The following is a 27841-nucleotide window of genomic DNA, read 5'->3' as shown; positions in this document are numbered from 1 at the left end:
GGGGGCTTGTTCGGACGATTAAAACTTATGAGCCAGCATAGGCTAAATTTGATTTGATTTCATCTGGAAAATTGCATTTATGCCCCTGAATTTTTTCTCTTTTCTGTGTTTGCCATTTTTACTAAAAGTTTTTATAATTGACCCCCTAAACTCAAAGTCGTTTGGCAATAATGAGGATCCTTCCGGATCCTCTTTGTGAGGATCATAAAGATCATTTAATCACGTCCGTTTATCGTATATCATGCAATTAGTTTTTGTTAGATACCGTTTATATTCAATTTTAAATAAAAAAAAATTATAATAATTTTTAACTGCACGATATACGATGTACGAACGACGGAATCCTCACAAAAGGATCCTCGTTCCAAAGGCAACGTGGCACCTCCGTGCATTTGTCATCCACAATTCCATCAAGGAAAATGTTCTATGGATTGGCCCACCCATTTTCAAGGTATAATTTTCTTTGCACACCCAACTTTAAAATCAAGATAACCAAAATACCCATGACCTTTTTTGTTTCTCTATTTTATCTTAAAACAAAGAAAACAACCAAGGTTCTCCAGTTAAAACAACCATTCTAAAATTGTTATAACCACGAAGTAGAAGTAATTTTTTTGGAAACGAACGGTGGTTGAATTTCGAATAAAGAGAAAACACTACAAAATTACAAATAATGCAACATGCATGCTTATTCAGACTCTAATTGAGCAGGATGTGTTTAATAAAAGATAATATTAGAGAGACCAAATTTACAAACCAAATGATGTGTCACCAATAGGAAATAAGCACATTAATCGACATTTAACTAATAATTCAATCATCATCAACCACATCATTTGGTTTACACAATTTGATTTAAAAATTTGATCTATCTAGCATTACCCTTTTATAAAAGATCATGAGTGACAGTTACATATTTCTTGGCCAAAATTTGATTAGATGGAGTGTCATTTTTGCAAAATCTTTCACAAAGGTTGGATAGATCATTGGCTATCTATGTCGATGAAAATGCCAGGACTTACAAGTTGTTTCATGATAATGGTTTCACACTGCCCACACCATCAACTTTTATGTTTTGGAAATAGCTCTGTATCACTGACAACAAATCATGTGTTTATGCTCGAATAAAACACATTGAGATTGATTATCATTACATCCAAGAACTTGTATCAAGTAAATATGAGTTTGTCAAATTTCATACGTTCATACAATACATTTTTTAAAGGGTCGATTTCTATTAATTACTTCAAGTCCATGTTTTATCTCAGATAGAAGGGTGGAGACAACCACTAAAAAATTAGACAACTTGTCAAGAACTCGTTTGAAAGTGATTTAAAATGACTTGAAAACACATTTGGAGAAAATGTTTTTAAATCAACTCTTAATAAAATCCAAGTAGATCTTGAACAAACACTTTTAAGTGCTTCTTGTAAGAAGCATATATCTAGTGCTTCTTTCAAAAAGCACTTACAGTGCTTTTGCAACCCAAAGCAATTTCACTAAAATAGTTTTTAGTCACAGGGATAGACTTGGCAAGATGCGTGAATGGCTGGCGGAGTTCGTGGCTTCGTTGTCAAGGGAGAGCTTTGATATGTCATTGGCTATTGTATGGAGTATCTGGAAGGAACACAATTCCTTTGTGTGGAGTGGTTCAGCTCTAGATCCGTTGGATATTTATAGCAATACACTAACTTGGTTGAACGAATACAAAAAATGGCACGAAGTTAAAAGGACCACACTACAACAAAAATGGGCACTGCACACAATAAATTATATGTGCCATTTGAGGCTAAAGAGCACCAACAATTGTGCCCATAGAGCAATAGCAACGATGCAACAACTAAATTTGTATATATGCCCTCTATGGGCGTCACCATTGATTAGAGAGCACAATATGGCTATTGGTGCTCAAAGGGTTGAGCACAGATAAGTGTATTTTTGTGCCCCTGTTCCGACACATGTGTCAGGTGACATTTCAAATTCATGTTAGCACAATTTTTGTAATTGTGCTCTATCAGTTAAATATAAAAAATAAAAATAAAAATTTAAAATAACATCATAACACATTACAACCTAAAACAAACATTTGAAAACACCAGATCAGAATAGAGGAAAATATTTCTCATAGTTTCTCTTCTTGACAGATTAGACTGAACCAAGTAATCAACATTATAAATTAAAGAAAAAAAACAAGGTAATGATTTCAAACGTATATTCTTCCTTTCAGCCACTCATCATTCGGTGAAGCCGTCTGTGCACCACGTGCCATCCCCAGCAGTACCACGCACAACTCCACGCGCCATCCCCTGCAGCTACACCAGGGGTTTTAGAATTCATTCCCAAAACAAAATCATTTTCAGTGATTCAAAAGCCCAAAAAAAGTTACTAAGGTAAGGATTCAAAATATACCTTCCTCACGGCCATTCAGCGGCCGGTGATAGCCTAAAATAAGCTTGAAACTCGCGAGCCTCACCGAAAATCTGGGGAATTTCTCCCGAGTTGAAACTGCATCCAACCTTAAACAAATCAGGCATCCAGTGCACGAAAACGTTTCTAAACAACCTAGATAACCTAACTAAGGTGTTTTCGAGACTCACCTATACTAGATTCAACGGAAAATCTCACCAGGGAAGCCAGGCCACGACGGAGCTTGTCATTTCACTGCGTCGATTTTGGTTTCCAAAAAGCAAAAAGTAATGGGAGTCTGTGGTGACGAGAGAAATAAAGTTGGTGGTTGCCTCGCCAAAGAACGGCAGTTCCCCCACCGTCATTCCTTATGTGCTTCTGTCTGTCACGGAAGAAGTTGAGAGGCGGAGAGAGGAGAGAGAGAGAGAGAGTGCCAGTGTGGTGTTTGGGTGGTGGCAAGGTTCACTGGAGTGGCGAATGAGGTGGAGATGGTACTGCAATTTTCTGTGCAGTGAGCACAGAGATGGTGAGGGATATTTCAGATAATAGAGTGGAGAAGTAGAAAGAGTTCGTGAGAGAAGGGTTGTGTGAAAGAGAGACGGAAGAGTGTTGTAGTGAAGAAGATAATGATGCACGGGAAGGCGTGAAAACCCACGTGGGGTGTCAAAAATTAATTTTAAATAATTTAATGAGTGTAAAGGAACCAGATCAGTGGAATCTGGTTTAAAGGGGGACAAGGATTGTCTGCCATCCCACTTCCGGTGCTCTCTTGTTTGTGTGGTCACAGTTAAGTCACGTCAACATTTTATATTACTATTCATTTTTGTCTTATTATCTCTATAAAAAAAACAATATAAAATGTTGATGTGGTTTAGCCGTGACCACACAAAACAGGAGGGCACCGAAAGTGGGAGGGCAGACAATCCTTGTCCTTTAAAGGGCACAAAAACATATTTGTTTATTTAAATATGTTCAATTAGAGGGCACAAAAGCCCATATTGTGTGTTGTAAATTAATAAAAAAAAATCAAATGAGGGATGCGAGTTTGAGTGTGGGGGATGGGGATGGCAGAAAGAGAGTGGAAAATGATGGGGTTTGCACAGGGAAGAGAGACTCACATGTGGGTGGGTCCCATTGCACACCACTCAAACATAAATAATACTAAAATAATTCAAGTGCACAAATCCATAATTGTGCCAACATGTTTTTTTTTTTTTTTCTGTATGGGAAGTGGAATGATTTATTAGTTTTTACTATTTATTGGACACAATTTTTAAAATTTGTGTCACAAAAAGGAAATTTATAATTATTAATATTCAATGGGCATTTATTTTCAAATTGTGTCATTTGAGTGCATTGCTTGATGATGTTGTTTAGGAAATGGAATAAATTTAAAGAAATGATTTCTACACACCTGTAAATAAAAATTGTCTATTAATTCTTCTTTATTTTGTGGAATCGAAATGCCATATATAACATGAATGTGCATTAATAAAAAAAAGTGTGTCAAAATCCGATTTCGCTAAATTATTCTTCGTTTGCAGACTACCATGGTGTTTATTTCTTCATCTGCAGACTGCCATTAATTGTATGAGACTCTCGTCAATGCAGTTTTTAACGGAAGTAGGGTATGCGTGCAAAATTGCATGGACTGTCCTATTTGTTCAGCTACTTAACTTAGCAGTTCTTTAGGAGATATTCATTGTATTTGAAACATACGTTCGTACACCGTATGCCGTTATAAGTAGAGGGACACTTTAAAAATAAAACTTCCCTCTACTTAATAATGACTACCATCGAGTGTTTCGGGCACACCGAAAAATTATCATTCTTTAAGCCAAATTTTGGGAATGTATATTAGGAGTACAAGAATCTTGCTAAAATCATTGTGTCAATGGTTAATTTTATAAATTCTAAGGATTTGGTCAAATTCATGACCAATTGACCATTGACGAGATACAATCAACGATTTGAAAAAGAAAGGAATGAATTTGGATATGGTAAGTCTTGTTGATTTCTTCATTTTCCCATTTTTGTTAAGCAAACATATTACAATAAGTAATGACTTAAGTTTGTCAACGTATTAGTAAAATACTCACATAAAACTCTGGTGCAATGATGACTGTTGATTTTTTACTTTTTTTTTATTTTGTTGGCTTAAAGTGTAAGGGAGTTGGGAATAGGGAAAAAGGTAAATGTAAAGGGCACAAAAACATATTTTTTTATTTAAATATATTCAATTACAGGGCACAAAAGCCTTAATTGTGTGTGGTAAATTAATAAAAAAAAAAATCTCTCTCTAACATTTAAAAGGACATTTCAAATTTTTGTAGGCACAATTACTTGACACAAACTAATGTGCTTATTTGTTAGAGGGCACATTTGAGATACTTTGGTGCTCAATGGAACTTAAAAAGCACAAATATGTTTTTGTGCTCAATGAAAATGCAAAGGGCACATATCAATTGTGTTCTTAGCCCATTTTTCTTGTAGTGCCAGCAGGGTGTCCACCAAGCAGAAATGGCAGAAACCTGTTAACGGGTGGCTCAAATGTAATTTTGATGGTGCTTGGGATGAAGACGGATCTATCGGAGGAATTGGGGTGGTGGTTCGCGATGAGAATGGAGAGTTTGTGGCGGCCAAGACGATGAATCTTTCTGGGATTTGCTCACCTCTGTTGGCAGAGATTCTTGCAGCTCGTGAAGTTGTGGATTTTGGAAGACAACTAGCGGTAACACAAGTGACGTTCGAGGGAGATGCTTTGTTGGTCCTCAAGGCACTACAGTGGGATGCAACAGCCAACAATGGTCCATGTGGGCATTCTATTACATGATGGTCGTCTCTTGCTGCAGCCTTTCCCCCTGGAAGTTCGAATTTAGTCGAAGAGAAACGATTAAAGTGGCGCATCCTTTGGCGAGAACGGGTTTAGTCTCAGCTAATCAAGTATCATGTTTTGAGGAACTCCGGATGTAATCTCTGATTTTTTTTTTTTTTTTTTTTTTATGAGAATAGCTTTAATAGCTGGTTGATTGGCGCAGGACGTTTTGTCTGGGTTGAAATCTCCAACATAATTTTATCAAAGTCCATTAATAGCACCATATTCTCTTTGATATGTACGTCTTTCATCCTTATTAATGAACATCGTATTTGCAGTAAAAAAAATGATTAGATTTTGGATTTTCAAAAGTAAAGTGAAACAAATTTAATTTCAGAGGATAAAAAGTTAAGGATAGAACTTGGCTGCTGAACAACAGTCAATTACAGACGGACACGTGTCTAATATATGATTAAAAATCAATTACTTAAACACATGTCCATCTGTGATTGGTCAGTAGTCAAGTTTTCTAAAAAAATTAAATAACAATTTCATGGACAAATCAATAAATAAGGCTTAATATAGGCTTATTATATTAACATCCCATAAATTGTTGAATAAACCTCATACTTAAAAATTGTCTTAATACACCCCACATACTTTCTCATAATACCCTCATACCCCACATTCTCAATATACACCTTATATTTTGTACATTCACCCCATATTTCTCAAATCTTATAACACTCATTTTTAATTTTCAAGGACTGAATCTAACCATTTGAATGTTTAGTTTGCCGAAAGATTTCAAATCATCTGAACGTTTAGTTTGCCGAATGATTTCAAAATGATGATTTGAAATCATCTTAGTATAGTTTGCATCGAAATATATCTACCTTCGTTAAGTAGGGTAACATCAGCAATGGCTTCATTGTGAAGGTTCCACAAGAGCTGGGTTGATGAAAACTCCCTTCAATAGAATCCCCGTAAATTGTTACTCTTAGATATTTAAGTGTTGAAAATGACCTTGTGAAGGGTCATATGACCTTGTGAAGCCGAACAGGGCTCATTTTTAAAGACATAATTAAAGCTTGTATCACACAGTATGCATGTACCTTTGTTTTCGCAGCTAGACGATATATGTCAGGTACATCTGATTGCTTATGATGCTTAGGATAGGCCACTTGCCCATATAGATCATACTTGTCAATGAGCTTGAGCACAGTTGTAAGAACAACCAAGCTACTATTTGACATTTCTTCAATGTCATCTCTGTTGCCAAGTATTAGTGTTTGCATAAGCAACATGTGTAATCCATTATTAGTGTCTGGTATAAGAATAGAGGATCCAATTATCGGAGATCAAAGTATGAAGTGTTCCAAGTTGGCTAGCTCCCGAAGAGCTCGGCATTCATCACTCTAAAAGTGATTTGAGATGTATTTAGAATTTTTTTTTAACTTAATATGATCAAAATTGTTATTGCAGGGTGGGGTAAATAAATCATTTAATATTAAATTTTAATGTGAGGTCATTCAACATTTTGTGAGATGCTAATATAAAAAATCTTAATATATTGCACAATCTCAATGCATTTAGATGAACATTTTATGGGGCCACAATCTTTGACCGTTTATTAATCTTCCCATCCATGCATGCATCAAATAATCGTACACATAGTCATCAAATTTCCAGCTATAATTGCAGCCTCTAATGCTAGAAATGTTTGACGCATTCTGTCCTGCAAAACATAAACAAACAACAATTAATACCGCATTAACCTAATAAGAATATCCAAAACTAGAAGACTTGCTTGTGTACCGTGTGAAAAAGGTAAACTTTATTCCTCTTACTTAGGCCAACCCTAATGGTTCGGTTAATCTCGCCCAACACATCTCTAATCAATGGACTAAAAATGGTTTTGAGTTAAGGTTATTTTTGGGCCAAATTTAACCCAAGAAATGGGTCGAAGTTATGGTTTGGACATAGTTGCTAACGCTATCGTCCACTTGTGGAAAAATTAATGATTATTTTTTTAATCGGACGACCTACGCGGTTAGATTGTTGGTTCAACCAATGGTCCGGATTCAAATTTAAAAAAAATATATAAATACATTAAATCCAACAGTTCAGAACGAATATAAGCAAATCTAATGGGAATGGAAGATCTAAAAATCCAAAATTATAACAGCTAAAACAATTTAAAAAATATATATTTGAATCAAAATTCACCAAAATACTCTATAAATATATATGTATTTGTTCAAACATCCACACGAAATCCACTTTCGTCAAACAATTCTTCATTTTTTTCTTTCTACCTACCTATGTATTTGTGTTTAAGAATAGGGTAGGTTGTATGGTTTTCCATGCTCCTTCATGTGGTGCATGTGTAAAAAAGAGGTAGGTTTATTTGTCATTATTTATCGGAATTAAATATTTTTTTGTTAAAATGTTCATAAAATAAATTAGGATAATTATACACAAATTTTATTTTAAAATAGTTATCGAAAAAAAAAGGTTAAAATCATTTTTTAATAATTTTGGCTTAAAATTTTAAGCCAAAACCATTGGAAAGAAAAGCTATTTTCTTAAAGTAACTTTGTTTTAAAAAAAATTATGTAGACCATTTTAATTTAATTTTATGAACATTTTAACTAAGTATTAGGTCTTCTTTTTTTTCCCGTTAGATTTAATCATACAAATCTTAACCGTTTGATTCAATGAATTTGTAAACATAAAACTAAAAAAAATATACATATATGGTGGCCCAGCCCCATTAAACCATGAGAAATCTTGGCCAAAATTTGCCTCAGAAATGAGTTTTGGGTTAAAACTCATATTTTCCCAAAGAGTTGAAGCAAGTTAAGATAAATTTAGAACTTAAAATTTAAGTTGTACTCCAAGTATTGAAGTAGGTCTAAACATGTAATTTTAAACCCCTCAACAAAGGGAGAATTTTCAACCGCAATATAAAATCATCATATATAATGAAAAAGCCATGAACTTGGAATTTATAATTTCATCAATATATAAACAAATTAAATTGTTGAAAAAGCAGAAACAGATATATACCCTTGGCGGTGCACCTGGAAGGAGTACTACTTGATTTATAGCCTGCATCAATGATTTAGATTCGTCGTGTGTTAAATCAGTTAGTCGAACACTATTAAAAACTGTACATGTAGCACAATTTTAGCACAAATTACATTTTGTGCCATCATTTTTAACATTACTTTAATAAGCATACAAATGCCTTTAATTTTACTCTTTTCATATGGCATGATCTTATGAACAGCGTGTTCTTTCGTTTACACTCAAGTTTAAAATCTTTTACTATAAATTATAAAAATTTAAAACATTGCCTTGTAAAATTAGCACAAAAATAATAATACAGTAGTCTTTTTCTTACTTTACATCTTGTTTTCAAATATACATAATATACTTGTGCATATGAATATTATGTCACTTACCAGATTGAGGTTTGGAAGACTAGTAGCTTGTTCTCTTTGATCTGAGCAGGATATGGTTATCCAAGAAGCAGGTGTGGTGGTGTGTAAACCGCCTACCCGACTAGCAACCAGAACATAGATCATAGCTATTGGGGGCTACGTCGAAGCACTCGACACACGTAAAATACAGCCCTGTGAGCCACACTCCACATCCCCTGCACCCAGTGGCGGATCCAGGAAATAATGTTTGTGGGATCATAGCGCGCGCAACGCGAAATTTTTTTTTAGCCTCGTTTGGTACTTCGGACTGTACTGACTATTTCAGTTGGATAAGATAAATAGTCGTCGGATAGTACTAACTCCATTAGTCGGGCGTTTGGTGCAAAGTCGGATAAGTTAAATGGCTTTAATACATAGCTGATACAGTTTCTACCAAACTACTGCATGCAACACAGGAGAAGAGAAAAGAATTAAAAGATACAAAAATTATGGCAATTGAATTTCTACCAGCACGCATAGATTAAGCATCCCCGCTCGATCTGTCTTCTCTTCTAACTCTTTCATCTTCCAAAACGTAGAAAATTGATGACGCTTACGCCATGGAAAGAATGGAACTGGAAAAAAAAAAACCCCGAAAACAGTTTTGTATTAATCAACTCTTGAGCTTAGTCTTCACCTTTGTCACAATTCTGTCACTACCGCTTTTACTCTTGTTACTCTTATTCCTCTTTTTCTGTTTCTGTTTCTTTCCACTCTGTTTGTGATCCTCTACTTTTCCTTGAGGATTCACCTCCTCAAACTCGAGCGGTCTTATAATTACACCGGGTCTCTTCATCACCTGCACACAATTGCATTTAAGGTGAGGAATGAGAAGCGCCATAGCATCCAACATCCGGCTTAGGGAAACAAAAGACGGATCAAATGTGGTATTGCAGAAGTTATCAATGGAAGCAAACTCAAGCATATCCGTATGGCATAGTAATAGCTTGCTTCTTCTTCTTCCTCTTCCTGCAGTGCCGAGCTTCGTTCAGGATTTTTGTCGAACACTTGGCGTGTGACTCCGACCCCGACGACCCCAGCTCCAAGAGGTCGCGTATGGGAGCTTCAAGGTTGTTTCCATGCTTTCCAAGGGGTCGTGCGACCCCGACGACCCCACTGTGGATCCGCCCCTGCCTGCACCCCAATTTCCTGGTCTTAATTATGTAGTAAAATGTGAGCACTTCTTGGAAATCCAGACCGCCGTCACGGTTGCAATCCAGATCATAGAAGAAAGTTAGGGTCAATCCAACCGTAGCCGTTTTGCTGGAGAAATGTCACGAACTCGGCTAGGTTGACTATGTCGTCGCCATTCCTGTCCATGGATTGGAAGAAGTTTGATGCTAGTAGCCGAAGATTAGGGTCCCCATTGTTGTAATATGCTAAAGCAGCCCGATGTAATTCCTCCATCTCGTCAACAAGTTTCCGAGCCCTCGAAGCTACAGCTAGCTAGCTTGGATGTTATGTACACTTCTATGGATGTGGCAATGCCCTGTATACATAGCCACCTTCCCCTCACCCTCTTGCCTTCTTTTAACATCCCCACTCATTATTTGCCACGTGGACATTACTTTCACTTTTTTTTATTATTTTTTTATTTTAAGAGAAGAGAGAGTTCAGCTAAGCCATACAAATGGCAGTCTAATTTGATATCAAATTCGCCATCCACGAGATTCGAACCTAAGACCTCTTACTTCCAAGTAAAGAAAATACTACCAGACCGTAATATTGAGTGGCTACTTTCATTTAAAACTAAATATTTATGGAATTGTGTTTGAAAACTTATAATTTTCCTTTACCAATTTTGTTCTTTGAATAAACGATATTAATTACGCTAAATAAAGACGGTTAACTTAATCTTACAATAGACTAGTGATAATATAGCTTAAATTCTCGTTTGTTAAGAATCGAACTTAAATTATCTGACTTTCAATATATATTTTTTTAATTTTTAAATTTAAAACAAATATATTGGTTTTTTTTTTAATTGAGTACACCAAATCTATTGGTGATTGAAAAAAACAAAAAAAACTTAAGCACTTCGTCTTCCTCACCCAGACCTCAGACCCATGTTGATCTGCAAATTTCATGTGCAAAAGCATCCAATTCAATTCAAGTCTCCGACGAAGCCTATTCTGAGAGAATCGTGGTGTTCAAATTTTACACCAATTGCAGCGACCTCTCCGCCAAAAGCATCATCAAAACCGATCCCAAGAACTCCGACTACGCTGTGGAGCCTGGCGCTAACAGGAATTTTGAGCCATGGCAGGGGTTTGGGGTTGGGGGAGAGGATGTGGAGATGAAGAGGACGAGGGCGATGAATTCTGTTAAGTAGTTGGAGAAGAGGTGGGAAGTGGAGACACAGGCCGTGGAGATGAAGAGGACGGAGGAAGATGAATCAATCGTGAAATCGATAGGAATTCATAACTCGAACAAGCATGTTCGAAGGATTACCTGAATGTGACTCGATGTGGACGATGACGATTGAATTTTCATAGGAATTCATAACTCGAACGAGTCTGCCATTTTTTATTTTTTTTCAATTAATAATATGTTTGTTTTAATTTTTCGAATCAAGGAAATAGTAATTGGATCTATTAGACCTACTCTAACTTTTAGAATAAAACTTAAATTTTAGATCCTAAACTTACTTCAATTTGCTGGGTAAATATGAGTTAAAACTCAAACCTTATTTTTGGACCAAATTTAGTTTAGGATTCTCCGTGAGTTAGTAGGGTTGACCCATTATTTATGTATATTTTTTTAGTTTTATATTTATAAATTTATTGAATTCAACAGTTAAGATCTAATTTGATGAAGTCCAATGGCAAAAAAAATATCTAACTGTTCAAATTTAAAGATGATAGAAAACGATTTTCGTGTCATTTCGAGTTATTTTTACCGAACCAGAATCCTCTCCTGAGCTAAGGATGAGGATCCTCCTCATCAATTAGTGTGGACCGTTGGATGAAAATCCAACGGCTACAAACAGGGGTCCCTTTAAAGTTATAATAATTGTAGCCGTTGGATTTTCACCAACGGCCCACATCCCTTGATGAGGAGGATCCTCATCCTTAGCTCAGGAGAGGATCCTGGTCCATTTTTACCCATATAACCTTTTGACTGGTTCGGTTGGAGATGACCTAATTTACTTTTATATAAACTATACATATACAAGTTATTGCTCTTTCCTGTCATTTTCTTTGATTTTGATTTTTTGATTTTTGAATTTTACTTTTTTTAGCCGAAAAAAAACAAAAGCATAGTTGGTATTCTTAATTTTGTATTATGACTTGGGAAATTATTCCAACAAAACTAAAGATAGTTGGAATTCATAATCTTGCTAGCAGGGAAAATAAAATTATACGGGACCAAACCAAGTGGGAATTCTCTAATAATATCTTGGGCCAAATTAAGGGTTAAGGTTTATGTGCATCAGATTAAGTATATATATTTTTTCTTGTTAATAAAATTTTCTAATACCGCCAACATTATCTATAAAGAAATCCATAAAAAAAAAAAAACAACTGATTTGTTCATTTCTAAAGGAGATTTCAAATTTCAAACATAAAATTTAAATTTGAAAGCTTTTGTGGTACTTTGATTTTTTTTTTATTTTAATTTTTGTTCCCCATTCGATATGTCAAATTTAAACCACTATTTATTACATTATTTACTTTTCATGATTGTAATAAGAATTTAGAACAAAATGTAAGAACAAAAGTTTAAACCACATTATTGTTAACTCGTTGTGAGACATTTTCAATAATATCGTTTGTTAAAAAAAATCAAAGTTGCTGACACTAATATCATCTTTTTTTACTGTTATTGTTGATATGAACATTTTGACATCTCTTTTAAAAATGCTTAGTTATCCCGTCCAAGCTATTCCTCTTTTAAAAAAATGCACTTAATCCTTAAAATCCTTTAAACTAACAAAATTTCTACTGACAGTTGAACATCAGAGAAAAAAACATGTTCGCTTGGTTATAAATTTGGGAGTTTTAATAAAACAATCTTGGTACTGTTCACTTTTAACGAAAAAACACATTTTTACCTTTACCTGTTACTATTCACTATACCATTAGAAAGAACTTTTCGTTAAAAGGAAAATTTTTTAAAACTTTTCGTTAGTTTTCTTTATAAATTTTTCCAGCCACTTTAGGGATCCAACCCAACACGCGTAGTCCTCCGTCCAATGAAGATGCTTGACACCGATTCACCAGCATTGTGGCAGTTTTTATTTCTGTCACTTGAAATTATTTCTGTCACAAGCTTCATAAAAAACTTTTGGATAAAAATACCTTCAGAACAAGAATTTTTAAAAGCAATCCAAAATAATGTATCAAATAATGCAGAAATATTTTCATCATTTTAACATTTTTTTAATAATTATTTCTTTTTGTACAATTTTTTTAATTTTTTTAATTAATACATCACAATATGCTAGTAATAATATGATTCAATCAGTTGTTCATTAAATATTATTTTATCTATTTTTAAACATGTTCAAAACATCTTAAGAGGCGTGTAATGACTGTTATAAAAAAAAATTCACATGTGCATAATAATGTGATTAAATTAGTTGTGAAATGATTGTTTTTTTTTTAACAAATGATATTATTTACTTTAAGGGGAAGGGAGTGAGTTTATCCTTACAATATGCTAGCAATAATGTGATTCTTCAGTTGTTTATTAAATATTATTTTATCTATTTTTAATGTAAATTAAATATAATATAGATCGAAATTGAAAGACCGATTTTATTATATGAATTCAGTTGCTTTGCCAATAATGTGATTATTCAGTTGTTTATTAAATATTATTTTATCTATTTTTAATGTAAATTAAATAGAATATAGGTCGAAATTGAAAGACCGATTTTATTATATGAATTCAGTTGCTTTAATTGGTTTATGAGAAACTTTTTCTAACATAATTTAAAATTATTTATTTACTTTGAATATTTGACTTTTTTTATATTAATTCATATATATATATATATATATACATATATTTAAATATATTTAAAATATGTAAATCGTGCGTGACGTAAATGAAGGCTAGAGGGAGTAAATGAGGCGTAGGAGAGGGAGACGAAATTAGTGAGTGCAATGATGAGTCAGATGGATTGGATGGGTGATAGAAACCAGAGGAAAGCTCTAGAGATCCAGCTGGAGGGCAGTCTCGGTAAAACAACCAAGAAAGAAGAAAAAGATGACGGAAGCGTGTAAACTGTTAAAAGGGGGTGAAAAAGCACAACAATCAAGAAAATGGAAAAGATAACGGACGCGTGTAAACCGTAAATCCCATCATTTTCTTTGATTTTGATTTTTTCATTTTTAAACACTAGAACCCCACCATGCGATCGAACTTGTCACCATGATGATGTCACATAGATGATGTCACCTACTTGACAAATATATATGTCTTACGGTAAACATTTTATGAAGGTACAAATTTACCTCTTGCATTCTATTGGAGGAGTGAATTCTAATTTGCTCTAACGTACCGAACATCCTTGCATTTATTCGTAGTGAAAATAGTAACAATAAAAAACCAATCCTTCATTTGACCATAGAATACTGTTTATTCTTGAAATTGAACATGATTACTACATTATTTCTGAAACTAAATACTGATTATTTCTGAAAATGGAACACGTGTGCACTATCATTATTTCTTAAACTGAATACTAGTCTTATTACTGTTTCTGAAACTGAACATTAGAATTACATTTTTTATGAAACTGAACACGAATACTATTTCTGAAACTAAACATGGAGATTACACTACTTCTGAACACAGACACTTTATTTATGAGTGAAAAGTTTTAGGTTCGATTCTTGCCAAAGACGAATTAACCATATTATTGTTAGCCCATTGTGAGGCTAAGTTTGTGCCCTCACCCTAATGTAGATAATATTGTTTGTTAAAAAAATTCAAAGTTTTGAAGCATCTTTCATTAGTTTTCTTAAATATATTTCGTGTTCAATTATAGAAATAATCAATTTTCAATTCTGAAAATACTCAGTGTTCATATGACATGACACAAACTTAATAATTTATCCAAAAGACAAACTTAATAAGTTATCCAAATCAAAGTTAAAATCACTATTTCAAAATTAAAAATAGCACTGTTTATAAAACTATAAACAGTGAGGAGAGAGGAGAGAGAGAGTGGTGGATTTGATTAGGGGTGGTTCGGGTCAGGATCCCGAATTGAAAAGCTCAAACTCAAACCCAAACCGATCCCTTTCGGGACGGAATTTCAAAACTTGAAACCGAACCGATATTTTGGTATTCCTAAAGTTCAAGATTTCCGAAATTTTTCGGTATTTCGGTTCGGGATTGGATTATACAAAACTCATCTATTCAAAATTCAAAATTGTTTTACAAAGTAGTTTTTCCAATTGCAGATCAGGAAACAATCAAAACAGATTCAACCCCAATCTTGACAAACCCTAGAAATCAACCCAGAAAAAGAATTTGAAATAAAACCTTATATTTCGAAATCAACCTAGAAATCTCATCACTCCTTGCGGATGCTGCTTTTTCTATAATTGCTTCGTTCCTTCTGCTTCCTGGAGCTCCTCGCCAGAGAGGAGTTGCTGCTATTGAAACCACTGGACTCGGTATACGATGCGGAATCGAAGTTGTCAGATATTCTGTGGCGACCCTTGGATGACAACGACGGTGCCTCATTCATACTTCTGCAGAAGGAGACTTGACGATGATGCTTCCTTACTTCTGGCGACAATGGCGCTTCTTTTTTCAGCTGCGACTCTTGGATGACGATGACGGCGTCTCGACGATTATGAAGTCGAGACTGAGAGAGATGAGATTGGGTTGAGTATGTGAAATAATGTTCTGTATTTCATTTCTTAATCAATAAGGAATTACAATCAGGTTTATATACACTTCTGTAAAATAGCTTAGTGACTAATTAAGCTTAGTAAACTAACTAAACTAGGATTAGTTACATGGACAGCTGTAACAAACTTATAACAGTATTACAGCTAGCTATTATGTAGCTCTTTACACCCCCTCAAGCTGATCGGAGGAGGACCGAGAGAAAGCTTGGACTGAAGAAACTGAAACCGAGCTTTAGACAGTGATTTGGTATGAATGTCAGCAACCTGATGATGAGTATGGATGTATTGCACACGAAGCAGTTTGGCAAGAACAAGTTCACGAATATAATGATAATCAATTTCCACATGCTTTGTGCGAGCATGGAAAACCGGATTAGAAGCCAGAGAGATCGCAGAGATGTTGTCACACCAGATTTGAGGAATAGTAGAAAGAAGGAAATCCACATCCTGAAAAATTTTGCACACCCAAGTAAGTTCAGCTGCAGTGTGGGCGAGAGATCTATATTCAGCTTCGGTAGAAGATCGAGCAACAATATGTTGCTTTTTGGCACTCCAACTGATTAGATTTCTACCCAAATAGATGCAGTAACCACTGGTAGACCGGCGATCAAAGACACAACCTGCCCAATCAGCATCAGAGAAAGCTGTAAGATGCAAAGGACCTTTCTTGAACCACATACCTTGATCAATGGTACCCTTTAAAAATCTGAGGATTCGTTTGACAGCTTGAAAGTGTGAATCCCGTGGACAATGAAGAAATTGGCAGACTTGATTCACTGCAAAGGAAAGATCAGGTCTTGTCCAAGTGAGGTACTGAAGGGCCCCGACAATGGATCTGTACTCAGTTGGATCAGCCAATGGAGTACCAACATGATCGAGTTTCTGTGTGCCTAAAGGAGTACCACAGGGCTTGCAGCCTTCCATGTGTGTCTTGACTAAAAGATCCAAAGCATACTTGTGCTGAGAGAGAAATATACCTTCAGAGGATCGGTGCACTTCGAGGCCAAGAAAGTAATGTAAAGGACCTAAATCCTTGACTGGAAACAAGGAACTGAGTTGATGAATAAAGGATTGACACAGAGAAGTATTGGGGCCAGTGACCATAATATCATCCACATAGACAAGCACAATCACAGGAGAGGGTTGAAGTTTCACAAATAAAGAACAATCAGATTGAGAATTTGTGAAATCGAGGGAGACTAAAGTGTGAAAGAGCTTATCATACCAAGCCCGAAGAGCTTGTTTTAATCCATAAAGAGATTTGTTAAGCTTGCAAACATAGGTAGGCTTGGAGGAATCAATGAAACCGGGGGGTTGTTGCATAAAGACTTCTTCTTGAAGAGTACCATGGAGAAATGCATTGCTTATATCAAGTTGGTTTAAAAACCAATCATGTTGCACAGCAAGAGTGAGCAGAATACGAATTGTAACCGGTTTTGCAACCGGACTGAATGTTTCCTTGAAATCAATGCCTTCCTGTTGATGGTAGCCTTTAGCAACAAGACGGGCTTTGAATCTGTCAACTGAGCCATCTGGTTTTCGTTTGATACGAAAGACCCACTTACAGCCGACCAGATTTTGATGGGGAGAGGAAGGGACAAGAGTCCAGGTGTCTGTGGATTGAAGAGCCTGAAATTCTTCAAGCATGGCTTTATGCCAGTGGTCATGTTTGGAGGCTTGTAGAAATGTGGTAGGGACAAACGAACTGAGATCAAGGGGATGTTTAGTAGCAGCCAAGGCTTTTGGCTTGAAAATGCCAGCTTTAGATCTGGTGAGCATGGGATGATGATTGAGAGGAGCTGAAACCAAAACTGGAGGAGGCAAAGGGGAATGCTCCTGAGAAGGAATTGGTGATGAAGACTGCGGGGAGTGTGATTGATGGGGGGCAGATGGTGTAGAAACAGCACTAGAAGGGTGTGTACTTGGTCTCGGAAGAGAAGACAAATCTGGAGGGACAGATGAGCTTAGGTGAGGAAATGGTAGGAGAAAGTCAGTTGGCATAGAGGATGGAGCAGAAGAATCCCACTGAGAAGAACCTCTAGGCAGTGAAGGAAGATCATTATATGGAAAATGATCTTCATTAAATATAACATGCCGTGAGATATAGATCCTGTTGGAGTGAACATCAAAACACCGATAGCCTTTATGTTGAAGACTATATCCCAGAAAAACACATTGTGTACTTTTGCCATCCAGCTTGGAATGCATATAGGGCTTGAGCCACGGATAGCAACTGCATCCAAACACCTTCAGCTTGGAATAGTCAGGAGGCTTGTGGAAGAGAATTTCCCATGGAGACTTGTAAGAACCAGAAATAGGCATCCGATTGATAAGATATAGAGCAGTGGAGAATGCATCTACCCAGAATCTGTGTGGAACCTTAGAACGAACAAGAAGTGTTCTGGCAGTCTCAGTGAGATGTCGGTGCTTGCGTTCAACACATCCGTTTTGCTCAGGTGTGTGAGGACAGCTAAGTTGACGAGAAATACCATGCTTGTGTAAAAAAGAACAAAAAGCAGAACTTGTAAATTCACCCCCTGAATCAGATCTGAAAGTCTTGATTTTATTCCCAAGAAGGTTTTCAACATAGGTTTTGAAAGTTACAAAGATAGACAGAACTTCAGATTTTGCTTTTAAAGGAAACAACCAGCTATATTTGCTAAACTCATCCACAAAGAGTACATAGTACTTATAACCACTGAAAGATGAAACTGGACAGGGACCCCAGACATCACAATGAACTAACTCCAAGCGACGAGAGACAGTAGAAGTACTATATGAAAATGGCAATTTGTGAATTTTGCCAATGGCACAGTCTGTACAAAAAAATGAAATAGAAGCAGAACGAGCAGGAACAAGTTTAGTAGTATGCAGAATCCTTCGAAGAATAGCAGGGGAGGGATGACCAAGCCTGTTATGCCATTGCTGTAAAGAAACTTTGGTGCTAACTAGAGCAGTAGGTGAAGCTTTGAGTGGTTGGCCTTGTAAGGGATAGAAACCATTCTTAACCGGACCCCGAAAAAGCATCTTCCCAGTGGAACGGTCCTTGATAACAGAACCATCATAATCAAGGGTTAAAGAGCAATAATTATCCCTTAAAAACTGATACGCAGAAAGCAAATTAAATTGCATCATTGGGACATGAAGAACATTATTTAAGCGAAAATCAGCATGAGGAGTTTGAAGAACAGAGGAGCCTATATGGTGAATGGCCATACCTTTACCATCACCAACATAGACTTTATCTTCACCAGAGTACGGAGTGGGAGAAGAGATTGCGGCAATATCATTAGTAACATGCGCAGTAGCTCCAGAGTCCAGAAGCCAGGGAGACTGGGAAGAAGAAGCAGTATTTACACACATAGCAGCAAGCTGAGCAGGTGGAATTTTGCCAGCAAAAGCATGATTCATTCGAGCATAACAATCAATAGCCTCATGATCAAATGAATTGCAGATTTGACAGGGAGACCGGGGGCCAGAATTGCGACCGTAACCACCAGAATTACGAGTGAAGTTGCCAGAATATCGATTAGAGGTACCATTACCAGTGCCATAATTGTTGTAATTGCCACGATAATTGCCACGACCTCGATTGTTTTTCTGAAAGTTACCCCGATTACGATTGTTGCGCTGAAAATTGGTGCGATTATTAGAACTCCCATATGCTTGTGAGAAGGAGGGCGTAGGTAAAATACCATGCTGAAATTGTGAAGGTTGAGCAGCAAAAGCTTGGAATGGTTCGGCAACAGTAGATGAAGTAGCTTTCTTCTTCCGAAGCATAAAAAGTTCTTTGTTCAGTAGAAGACCATGAAGCTCATCTAAGGAAGTAGATGAAATTCGAAGCATGATAGAATCAATGAATGATTCATAATTATCAGAGAGACCATTAAGCGTGACAGCAATGAGATCTGGTTCAGAAATTGGGGCTCCGGCAGCCATAAGAGCATCTGATATACCTTTGATACGCTGCAGATAATCAGAAATTGAGAGATCACCTTTTTGAAGAGCATGAAGACGCGATCGGAGCTGATGAATGTGAGCAGCCGTGACGCCACCAAAACGCTGTTCAAGATTCTGCCATAATTCTCGAGATGAAGTAACACCGACGGTAAACGGAATAAAGTCTTCAGAAAGAGTAGAATTCAACCAAATTAGGATATTTTGATCCTTTTCATACCAGATCTCGAAATTAGGGTTAGGAATTGCAGAAGCCGCACCAGAATGATCAGAAAGAAAGGGCGGTGGACATTTCTCAGAACCATCGATAATCCCGGTAAGCTTGTAGCGGCGGAAGATCGGAGCAAAGAGAGCTCTCCAAGCCAGATAATTATCCTTCTTAAGCTTTGTAGGAACCATACAACTGATGTTCTGGATAGAAATCGAAGAAACCAGAGAAGAATTAGGGTTCATCGGAGTAGGCGGTGGAGGAACAATTTCTGGATCTACAGGCGAAGAGGTAGAAGACGCCATGAAATCGATCAAGAACTCAAGCAAGAAATGCAAAGATTGAAGCAAATGCGATCAGAGAGATGAAGAATTGCAGAGGAAGGTAGGATCGGTGCGTGAGCAGAAAGGCGGTTGATACCATATGTGAAATAATGTTCTGTATTTCATTTCTTAATCAATAAGGAATTACAATCAGGTTTATATACACTTCTGTAAAATAGCTTAGTGACTAATTAAGCTTAGTTAACTAACTAAACTAGGATTAGTTACATGGACAGCTGTAACAAACTTATAACAGTATTACAACTAGCTATTATGTAGCTCTTTATTGAGACTTAAGAGAGTTCGAGAATGTGTGTCTGTGTCTGTGAATCAGAATGAGAAACAGAGACGAGAAGAATTAAAAACTTAAGTTGGATTGGACGGTTGAGATTAAATCTCAACTAATCCAATGGTCCACATAATTCTTAAAACCTATTTAAAATTAAATATATATTTTATAAATGTTTCGGTTCGGTTCGGGATTACCGAATGAAAGCAAATGTGATCCCGAATCCCGTACCAAATTTTTTAGGATCGATTCGGGATCGGGTATCGAACAATTCAGGATTTTCAGTTCGGGACGTTTTCGGTTTGGGATCGGGATTTTTTCGGTTTGGTTCGAGATGTTCGGGATTTTTTTTCCAGCCCTAGATTTGATTGTGGGTGACAGAGGAGAGAGGAGAGTTTCTGAGAGATGAGATGGAAGCCCCTCTTGCTTTTCCCAATTTCTGCACGCACTCCACCGACACCAGAAACCCCCTAACCCTAACTCTAAATTGACCGAACTGCCCCCAAATCCTGTCTGTTAGATCAGGATTAAAGCAGGCAAAATGGTAATCTTACCTGCCCACTCCGGGCCCAAAACACACTAGCCCAAATCATGCCTCGGTTTAGAAATGGCAATTCTGTAAATAAAGTGAAATCTTTAATTGAAATTGCACTACCCTTTTTTTTTCAACATACGATATTATCTACACTAAAAGGGAGGGAGGTGAGATTAGAATCACATTTCGCTTTTGCTAATAATCGAACCTAAGAGCATGTCACGCCTTGATCCAAACATACGTCTAAGATCGACACGTGACATCACTAAGTATCTGTATATCCAACAGATCCCGCCTTCATGATATGTACAAAGCATAATTCAAGATTCGAATTGTGTAGTAATTTTCATATACTTTATGGCTGCATCTAACTTCCTTGTTAGACTGCCTACGTACCTTAAAAATGGATCAAGTCATTCATAGTTCACCATTCACTACACTCCAACGTTTATCACAGTATGTTCAGGCAGAAAAGCATAGCATTCTTTAATCATTTATTAGAACTTGACAAGCATGAAATTACTAGATCCAGAGCTACATAACAAACCCACATGACATTCAAGATTTCCATTCCATCCATCATATAAGTCACTATGTTTTCAACATGATAGCTCAATCCACCACAGGTAACATATCAAATAACCAACGAATGAAGCACATTATTATTCTCAAGCCACATTGATTTACTAATCTATTCATAATAATAACAATCCTATCCAACGACACTCCACAATCACGTCAATTAATCAATTCCATGAATCAAAGATGCACGATATTAACATCTAACTACGTGAATCAATCAATGAAATAACATATCTTTTCACGAATATAATTAAAGAACTTTACATACTTCCCAACTTGGATTAGAAGTAATAACATGGTAAATTTCATTTATATTCACAAGATATACTGTGGTTAATCCTCATTCACTCAAATCTAAGGCTCTAAACTAACTTATGAAAATGAGCATGAGCAAAGATTCCGGACTACTCAACAGAATCCAACTAAAACATGGCACCTACCGAAATATCCCAAGTAACTAATCCTCATCACCCCTCGTGTGCGTATAGTCCCTCATTGCAGACATACTAAGCATAACTATAGGCATAGTCTAAGCGTGCAGGCAGTGATTATCCATCGCGGATATACCAAGCATAATCACCCATGTAATACGTATGGTTCCCCATCGCGGATATATCAAGCAAGATCACATCCTAACTCTAGGTAGTGATCACCTATCGCAGATATACCAAGCATGATCACTCAAACAATGCGTATGGTCCCCCATCACGGATAAACCAAGTAGAACCATAGGCATAGTCTAATAATGTAGGCAGTGATCACCCATCGCGGATATACCAAGCATGATCACCCCTAAAATACATATGGTCTCCCATCACAGATATACCAAGTAGGACCATCCATGTATCTCTGCTACATGGTGCAGTTAGATCAACACACAATCCACTTACCCTTATCTCAACCTCTATGATTTACATTGTAATCACTTGCACTATTAATTCCTCATGATCACAGACTACCATGTCACACAAGCCCATATGTTCTACATAACACTTTTAACAGGATTTTAGGCTCACAATGTCATAAAAGTTAACATACATATCATTCATATTATCAAGAAGATATATAAACACATATATAACACAATATGACATCCAATATACGCAACCGAGGTATATATTATCTGGGATAACTCACTAACCAATATAGGCCCACTAAGTCCTACATAGTCTCTAGTAATGGTAATATTAATATTTAAGATCAATTCGCAACATATTGACCAAAAGTCAACTCTCCATCAATGGTGCGTCCACAACCCTATACAAGTCAATCTGCAACATCCACCCATGGATTTATGATCCGTAACTTTCCAAGGGTCTCATTTATCTTCTAGAACAATATTCTAAAATTTTGGAACGATCAAACGGTCGAATTTCCGCCAATTGCTAGAATTAGGTTGCTATCGATGTTTGGTTTTACAAACTTAGAAATTCAATTCAGGAAGATCTACATGTCGGATTCCCGCTCCATAAATTCCGAAGACCCTCGAATATTATGTACCATAACATATTAAAGTTTGGTGATGATCCAATGGTCGGATCATCGAATCATATAAGGATCAAGTGGCGTACTATAATGAGAATAGGTTCAAACAATCAAATCACATTGAGCGGATATCGAATTTGAAATCAGGACATCTAATTTAATTTCAATAGCATCGTTGGCCCACCACCGCACGCGCCCCCGCCGATGGCGGTTTCTGGCGAACAGAAACCCAATTTTTCCGACCAACTCTAAAATTCACCAATTTTTGTAGAAATGTACAACTTAATGAGCGAAACATTTTTCATACCTGAGCTGAAGCCTAGTTTGGGCGGGAAATGGCTGGAAAATCCCTCGAAGCATCATAAACCCCGAAAATAGTGAACCTCGATCCAACGGCAAAACGACCTCCAACACCTTGATCTTGGCTTAGGTTTTGTTCCTGGGGTTTAGAGAAGTTGTTTAATGGTGGTAGTTGACGTCATAACTCACAGAAATGGCGAATCACTGCCGTGGTGCTCCGAAGAAGATGAAGTTCGTTCGTAAAAAAATCACGATTAACATCCGTCAAGTTTGTGTGGAAATTAAAGAAGGAAGGTTGGTGAGTCTAGTGGTGGTGGTGGGTGACTCCAACTCACCAGAAAATAGACAGAAACGGTGACAGAAGAAGCCGCTAGAAACCGGGTCAAAGGGATTTGGCCCTTGTTGGCTATTTCTCCCATTCTCTCATTTCCCTCATTTCTTTTTTTTTCCTAATTTGGCCGTTTTCCCCTTCCTTTCTCTCCTTTATCTTTTCTCATTTCCATCACAGCCACACACGTGGCTTCATCCCAGCCGTTCCTGCTTCAACAAATCTGGAGCCTTCTAGATTTAGTAGTTAAATGACCATTTTGCCCTTGTCTTTGTTCGTTAATAACTCATTTGTTATAACTCCAAATTACGTTCCATTTGCGCCCACGCATTCGTATTGATACATACTATCCAAATATGCAAATAAATCTAGAAATTTATGGAAAGATCAAATACGTCCCTGAAAAATTCCGTTTAGTTCATTAAGGGCATTTCCATCATTTTACTTGTTGGAAAATATATACGCCACAAATACAAACGCATCAAAACTACGAATAAGAATACAAAATATGAGATACGTAATTTTAAATTGTGAAATCCGGGGACGGGATTGCATAGAGCATCTCCAATGGGAGTCCTTACTTAGGGACTCCCACCACCACCTTTGAGGACTCATTGTTGAGTTTTAGAGGAATATTCGAGTCACTAAAATAATATTGTCTACAATAAGAATTCCTTATAGTATAATCCCAAAATATAGGGACTAAAATATTAAAAAATTATTATTCATTTCATTGAAATATTGTAACCATTGATAAAAATAAAAAATTATCTCTACCTTTGATTTTTCAGGAATTAAAAAAAAAAAAAAAAAGGCAAATGAGAAGTTACCCCACTTTAATGGGTTTAAAAAACAAGGGAATAAAACATATAGAGCAGCATCATTCCCACTCAAAATTAATATGAAGTCCACTATTTAGGTCCTTATATATAGTCCTCATATTTGAGAATTCTTTTGAGGTATCCGACAAGTCCCTATGTATTGAGATACTTTGAGGACTTAAATTCCGGAGCAACATCGTAGGCCTTGCATTGCCATGAAAGCCATAAGAGTTGCATGGTGGTGAATTGAGGGAGAAACAGAGAGAGTTGTGGGGAAATGATGTCGATGGAGGGCAAAGGGAAAATAAGTGGTGGGTGTGAGAGAGAAAGAGGGTGGGGTGTGGGCAAGCCCAACCAAGCCTCGAAGCCCAATTGCCACAAGAGTCCCAAATCAAACCCAAACACATGCCAGGGTACGAGTTCAAGGAAGGAATATGTTCATGACCATGTCATGCTATAGTAATTAAGTCGGATATTTATATAAATCACGCTATGCCCATGCCTATTTGTCATGCTAAGACAAGCCTAAGTCACATGCTCGGGGCTTGTCAAGTGAATTGTGGTGTCAATGGTTATGGGAGTTTATTAGGCCTATGTGGAGTCAAGATTATGGAGGACTTTGGGTTGCTTAAGTGCCTAAAGATCCAAGCATGTAACCCTTGTAGCCCACATAGGCAAAGCATTGAGAGATAACATGCTTAGTTCACCCATTTTCCTAGTAAGCTAACCAATCCAATTAGAAAGGAACCCAAGTCTAACCCTAGACTCACGTGAAATCCCCAACAAAGTAGGCATTTAATGAAGAGAGAGGCTGACTTTGCCTTCCTAGCTCATGCAGAAGTTCAACGCGCGAAAACCATGAGAGACGCTACCAAAAGTGGTGTATGTGGAAAGTTGACATGGGAAAACAGCACCTTGGGAAACAGACATGATGTTGGGTTTACAAGTTAGCAGCAATTAGCCATCTTGCACCAAAATAGAGGGTATCAAAAGAACTAGGGAGAAAAAGGATAAAGAAACAAGCCATAACTAGAGATTCCTTGGGAATGAATCATTCAACTACAAGTATAGGTTAAGAACTTTAGAGAGAGGATCCCAATCCCCCATCATAACATAGACAACCAAAGAAACCGATAAGGCATCACTCTACAACCTTAGTATTTTCCTTGACCTACTTCTTAGTATTCCAGCCATCGTAAGTCTTGTACCACTCTAGGAAGCCCATATTATCCAACAGAAAACACCATACAATCACCCAAGCTATCTCTTTTTAATGCTAAACTGATGAACTTCAAGCTTCCACACCACGCTTCTCTTGATCAAGTCATTATTTTGCCTAATTATGTTATCTAGCCGGAATATTTCCTAAGATGAGCTAATTCTTTTGAGATATTCTAGGACTTGGTACAAAATCGAACCAAGGGAGACAAAAGGACGTTTTCAAAGCCTAAGTCCACCTTGACCTAAAAGTCCCCCAACACAAGGATGCCTTGGAGTCGCATATAGGCAAAGGATATGTTACAATATCACTAGGAGAAGCACTGTAGAGGTTATGTGGATATAACATAAACAAGTTAATAGCAGGAACTGAACTGGATGAATTGTCGTTGGAAGATATCATGCTACATACAATAAGGGGGATCTCCCACTTTATCACGATTTTGAATTGTTTAGGTCGATAATATTCTGGGATGTGTGGGGAAGTATCTCTCAGTCTGGAATTATACATTTGTGTTGAGGTATTATACACAAATTTTTTGACTTTCAATCCCTGCTCGAGCATTCCTTGCTTGTCTTTCCCTAAACTTAATTGTTTTCAATGTTGAATAAGAAATTAAATTATTTTCTCTCTATATATTTGACACTCTATAGTGATTAATTGACAAGGATATCCCCATAAATAAATTGTCATGCAAGGCACGAATCAATAAACGAGCCTTAACATATTGCACATTCTCAATGAATTTAGAAGAACTTTTTATTGGGCCACAATCTTTGTCCCTTTTTTTTTATAATCAAAGGTGAAAGGTAACATTCATTTCTTACCAACACAACAAAATACAACCAAAGGCTCATTTACAAGGAAAATACAAAGCAAAATATGAACCTCCAAAACAGTACAAGAAAAAGGTCAATCCAACAGCAGGATTGGAGCCCAAAACAGCAAAACACACAACTAAAAAACCTAGCAGCCACCGATATCCTATTTCACCGCCAGAGCACCAGTCATCCAGCATGAACCAGCACCTCATGAATTCACCAGAGATCAAGGCACATAAAGCCCCCAAAGTGAAGATAGAGAAAGCTCCATCATCCTCCAACACCCACAAAAAAAATCTAACAGGTTCGAGATCGACAAACGCCTATACGAAACTAAGGAAGCACTCACGAGCAACATCGCCGACATGAGCGAGCAGGGGCCATCAAAGGTGGTGGTGTGAACACCCCAGCCGAAACTCTACACACCCTCCCTTAGATTCGCGATAAAACGTGGCGCATGTGGGTCAAGAGGTATGGATCCAATGGAAGAAGGGGAAAATGATGTAGGATGGAGGACACGGAGGGAAGGGAAATCCAAAAAGGAAACGAAGAAAATGAATTGCACATGGAAGTGAACAAACAACGTGGAGAATGGGAGAGGCAAAGTTGGAATTGGGTGCTTTCTAATCTAGAACGAAGGGGTTGAGGTTTGGGATCGGAGAAACTTTGGCAGAAGAATAGGAGGAAAATCGGGTTAACAAGCACAAAAAGAAAAGAAACCGAAAGGGGACCGGGGTTGCCACCAACTCTCAGAAGGAGAGAGACTCTCAGTAGGAGAGAAGGCCAAGATTTATTTTGTCCGTTTATTAATCTGGCCATCCATGCATGCATCACATAATGGGACACATAGTAATCAAATTCGCAACTACAATTGCAGCCTCTAATCCTTGAAATGTTTGACGCAATCTGTTCTGCAAAACCTAAACAAACAACAGTTAATACCTCATTGGCCTAATTAGAAGATTCAAAGCTAGAGAACTTGCTTCTGTACCGTGTGAAAAACAAAGGGAAACTTTATTCCCCTTAATTATAGCTTAACAAAGGTAACATTTTCAGCTGCATTATAAAATTATCATATATACTAAAAAAGCCGTGAACTTGAAATTTATAATTTCACAAGCATATAAACCAAATTAAATTGAAAGAAAGGGAAAAAAGAAAGAAAGATATACCATTCCATGTGCATTGGGAGGGTGTGCTGGAACGATAACATGTATTAACAATTTAGATCCGTTAATCGTGAATTAGATCAGTTAGTCTAACTTGGAATTATAAAATTTTCAGCCGCGGTATAAAGTTATCATATATAATGAAAAAACTATACCCTTGCATGTCCAACTGTTGCTACAGCGGCAACATGTATTAACAATTTAGATCCGTTAATCGTGAATT

At 36.9% G+C, this 27841-nt stretch overlaps 2 protein-coding genes and 1 long non-coding RNA gene across 3 annotated transcripts; 1 reads left to right on the top strand and 2 right to left on the bottom strand.

Moving 5' to 3' along the window:
• Positions 1–2106: 2106 nt before the first annotated feature.
• Positions 2107–3046, bottom strand: LOC126624561 (uncharacterized). Its single transcript, XR_007624148.1, has 2 exons — positions 2410–3046; positions 2107–2312 (listed from the first exon to the last, which is right to left on the bottom strand). It is a non-coding gene; the product is annotated as an uncharacterized LOC126624561 (long non-coding RNA).
• Positions 3047–4391: 1345 nt separating this feature from the next.
• LOC126622833 (uncharacterized) lies at positions 4392–5239 on the top strand. The gene is made up of 3 exons (XM_050291537.1): positions 4392–4406; positions 4570–4597; positions 4860–5239. The coding sequence occupies exons 1-3, from the start codon at positions 4392–4394 to the stop codon at positions 5237–5239; spliced, it is 423 nt and encodes a 140-aa protein (XP_050147494.1).
• A 3824-nt stretch (positions 5240–9063) lies between these two features.
• LOC126624550 (uncharacterized) lies at positions 9064–9846 on the bottom strand. The gene is made up of 2 exons (XM_050293624.1): positions 9347–9846; positions 9064–9234 (listed from the first exon to the last, which is right to left on the bottom strand). The coding sequence occupies exons 1-2, from the start codon at positions 9632–9634 to the stop codon at positions 9157–9159; spliced, it is 366 nt and encodes a 121-aa protein (XP_050149581.1). The 5' UTR covers positions 9635–9846; the 3' UTR covers positions 9064–9156.
• Positions 9847–27841: the final 17995 nt, after the last annotated feature.

The sequence above is a fragment of the Malus sylvestris genome, chromosome 5 (genome assembly GCF_916048215.2).
Source record: "Malus sylvestris chromosome 5, drMalSylv7.2, whole genome shotgun sequence".
NCBI lineage: Eukaryota > Viridiplantae > Streptophyta > Magnoliopsida > Rosales > Rosaceae > Malus > Malus sylvestris.
Note: the sequence above shows the minus strand (reverse complement) of the source record. Positions and strands in the feature narration are given on the sequence as shown.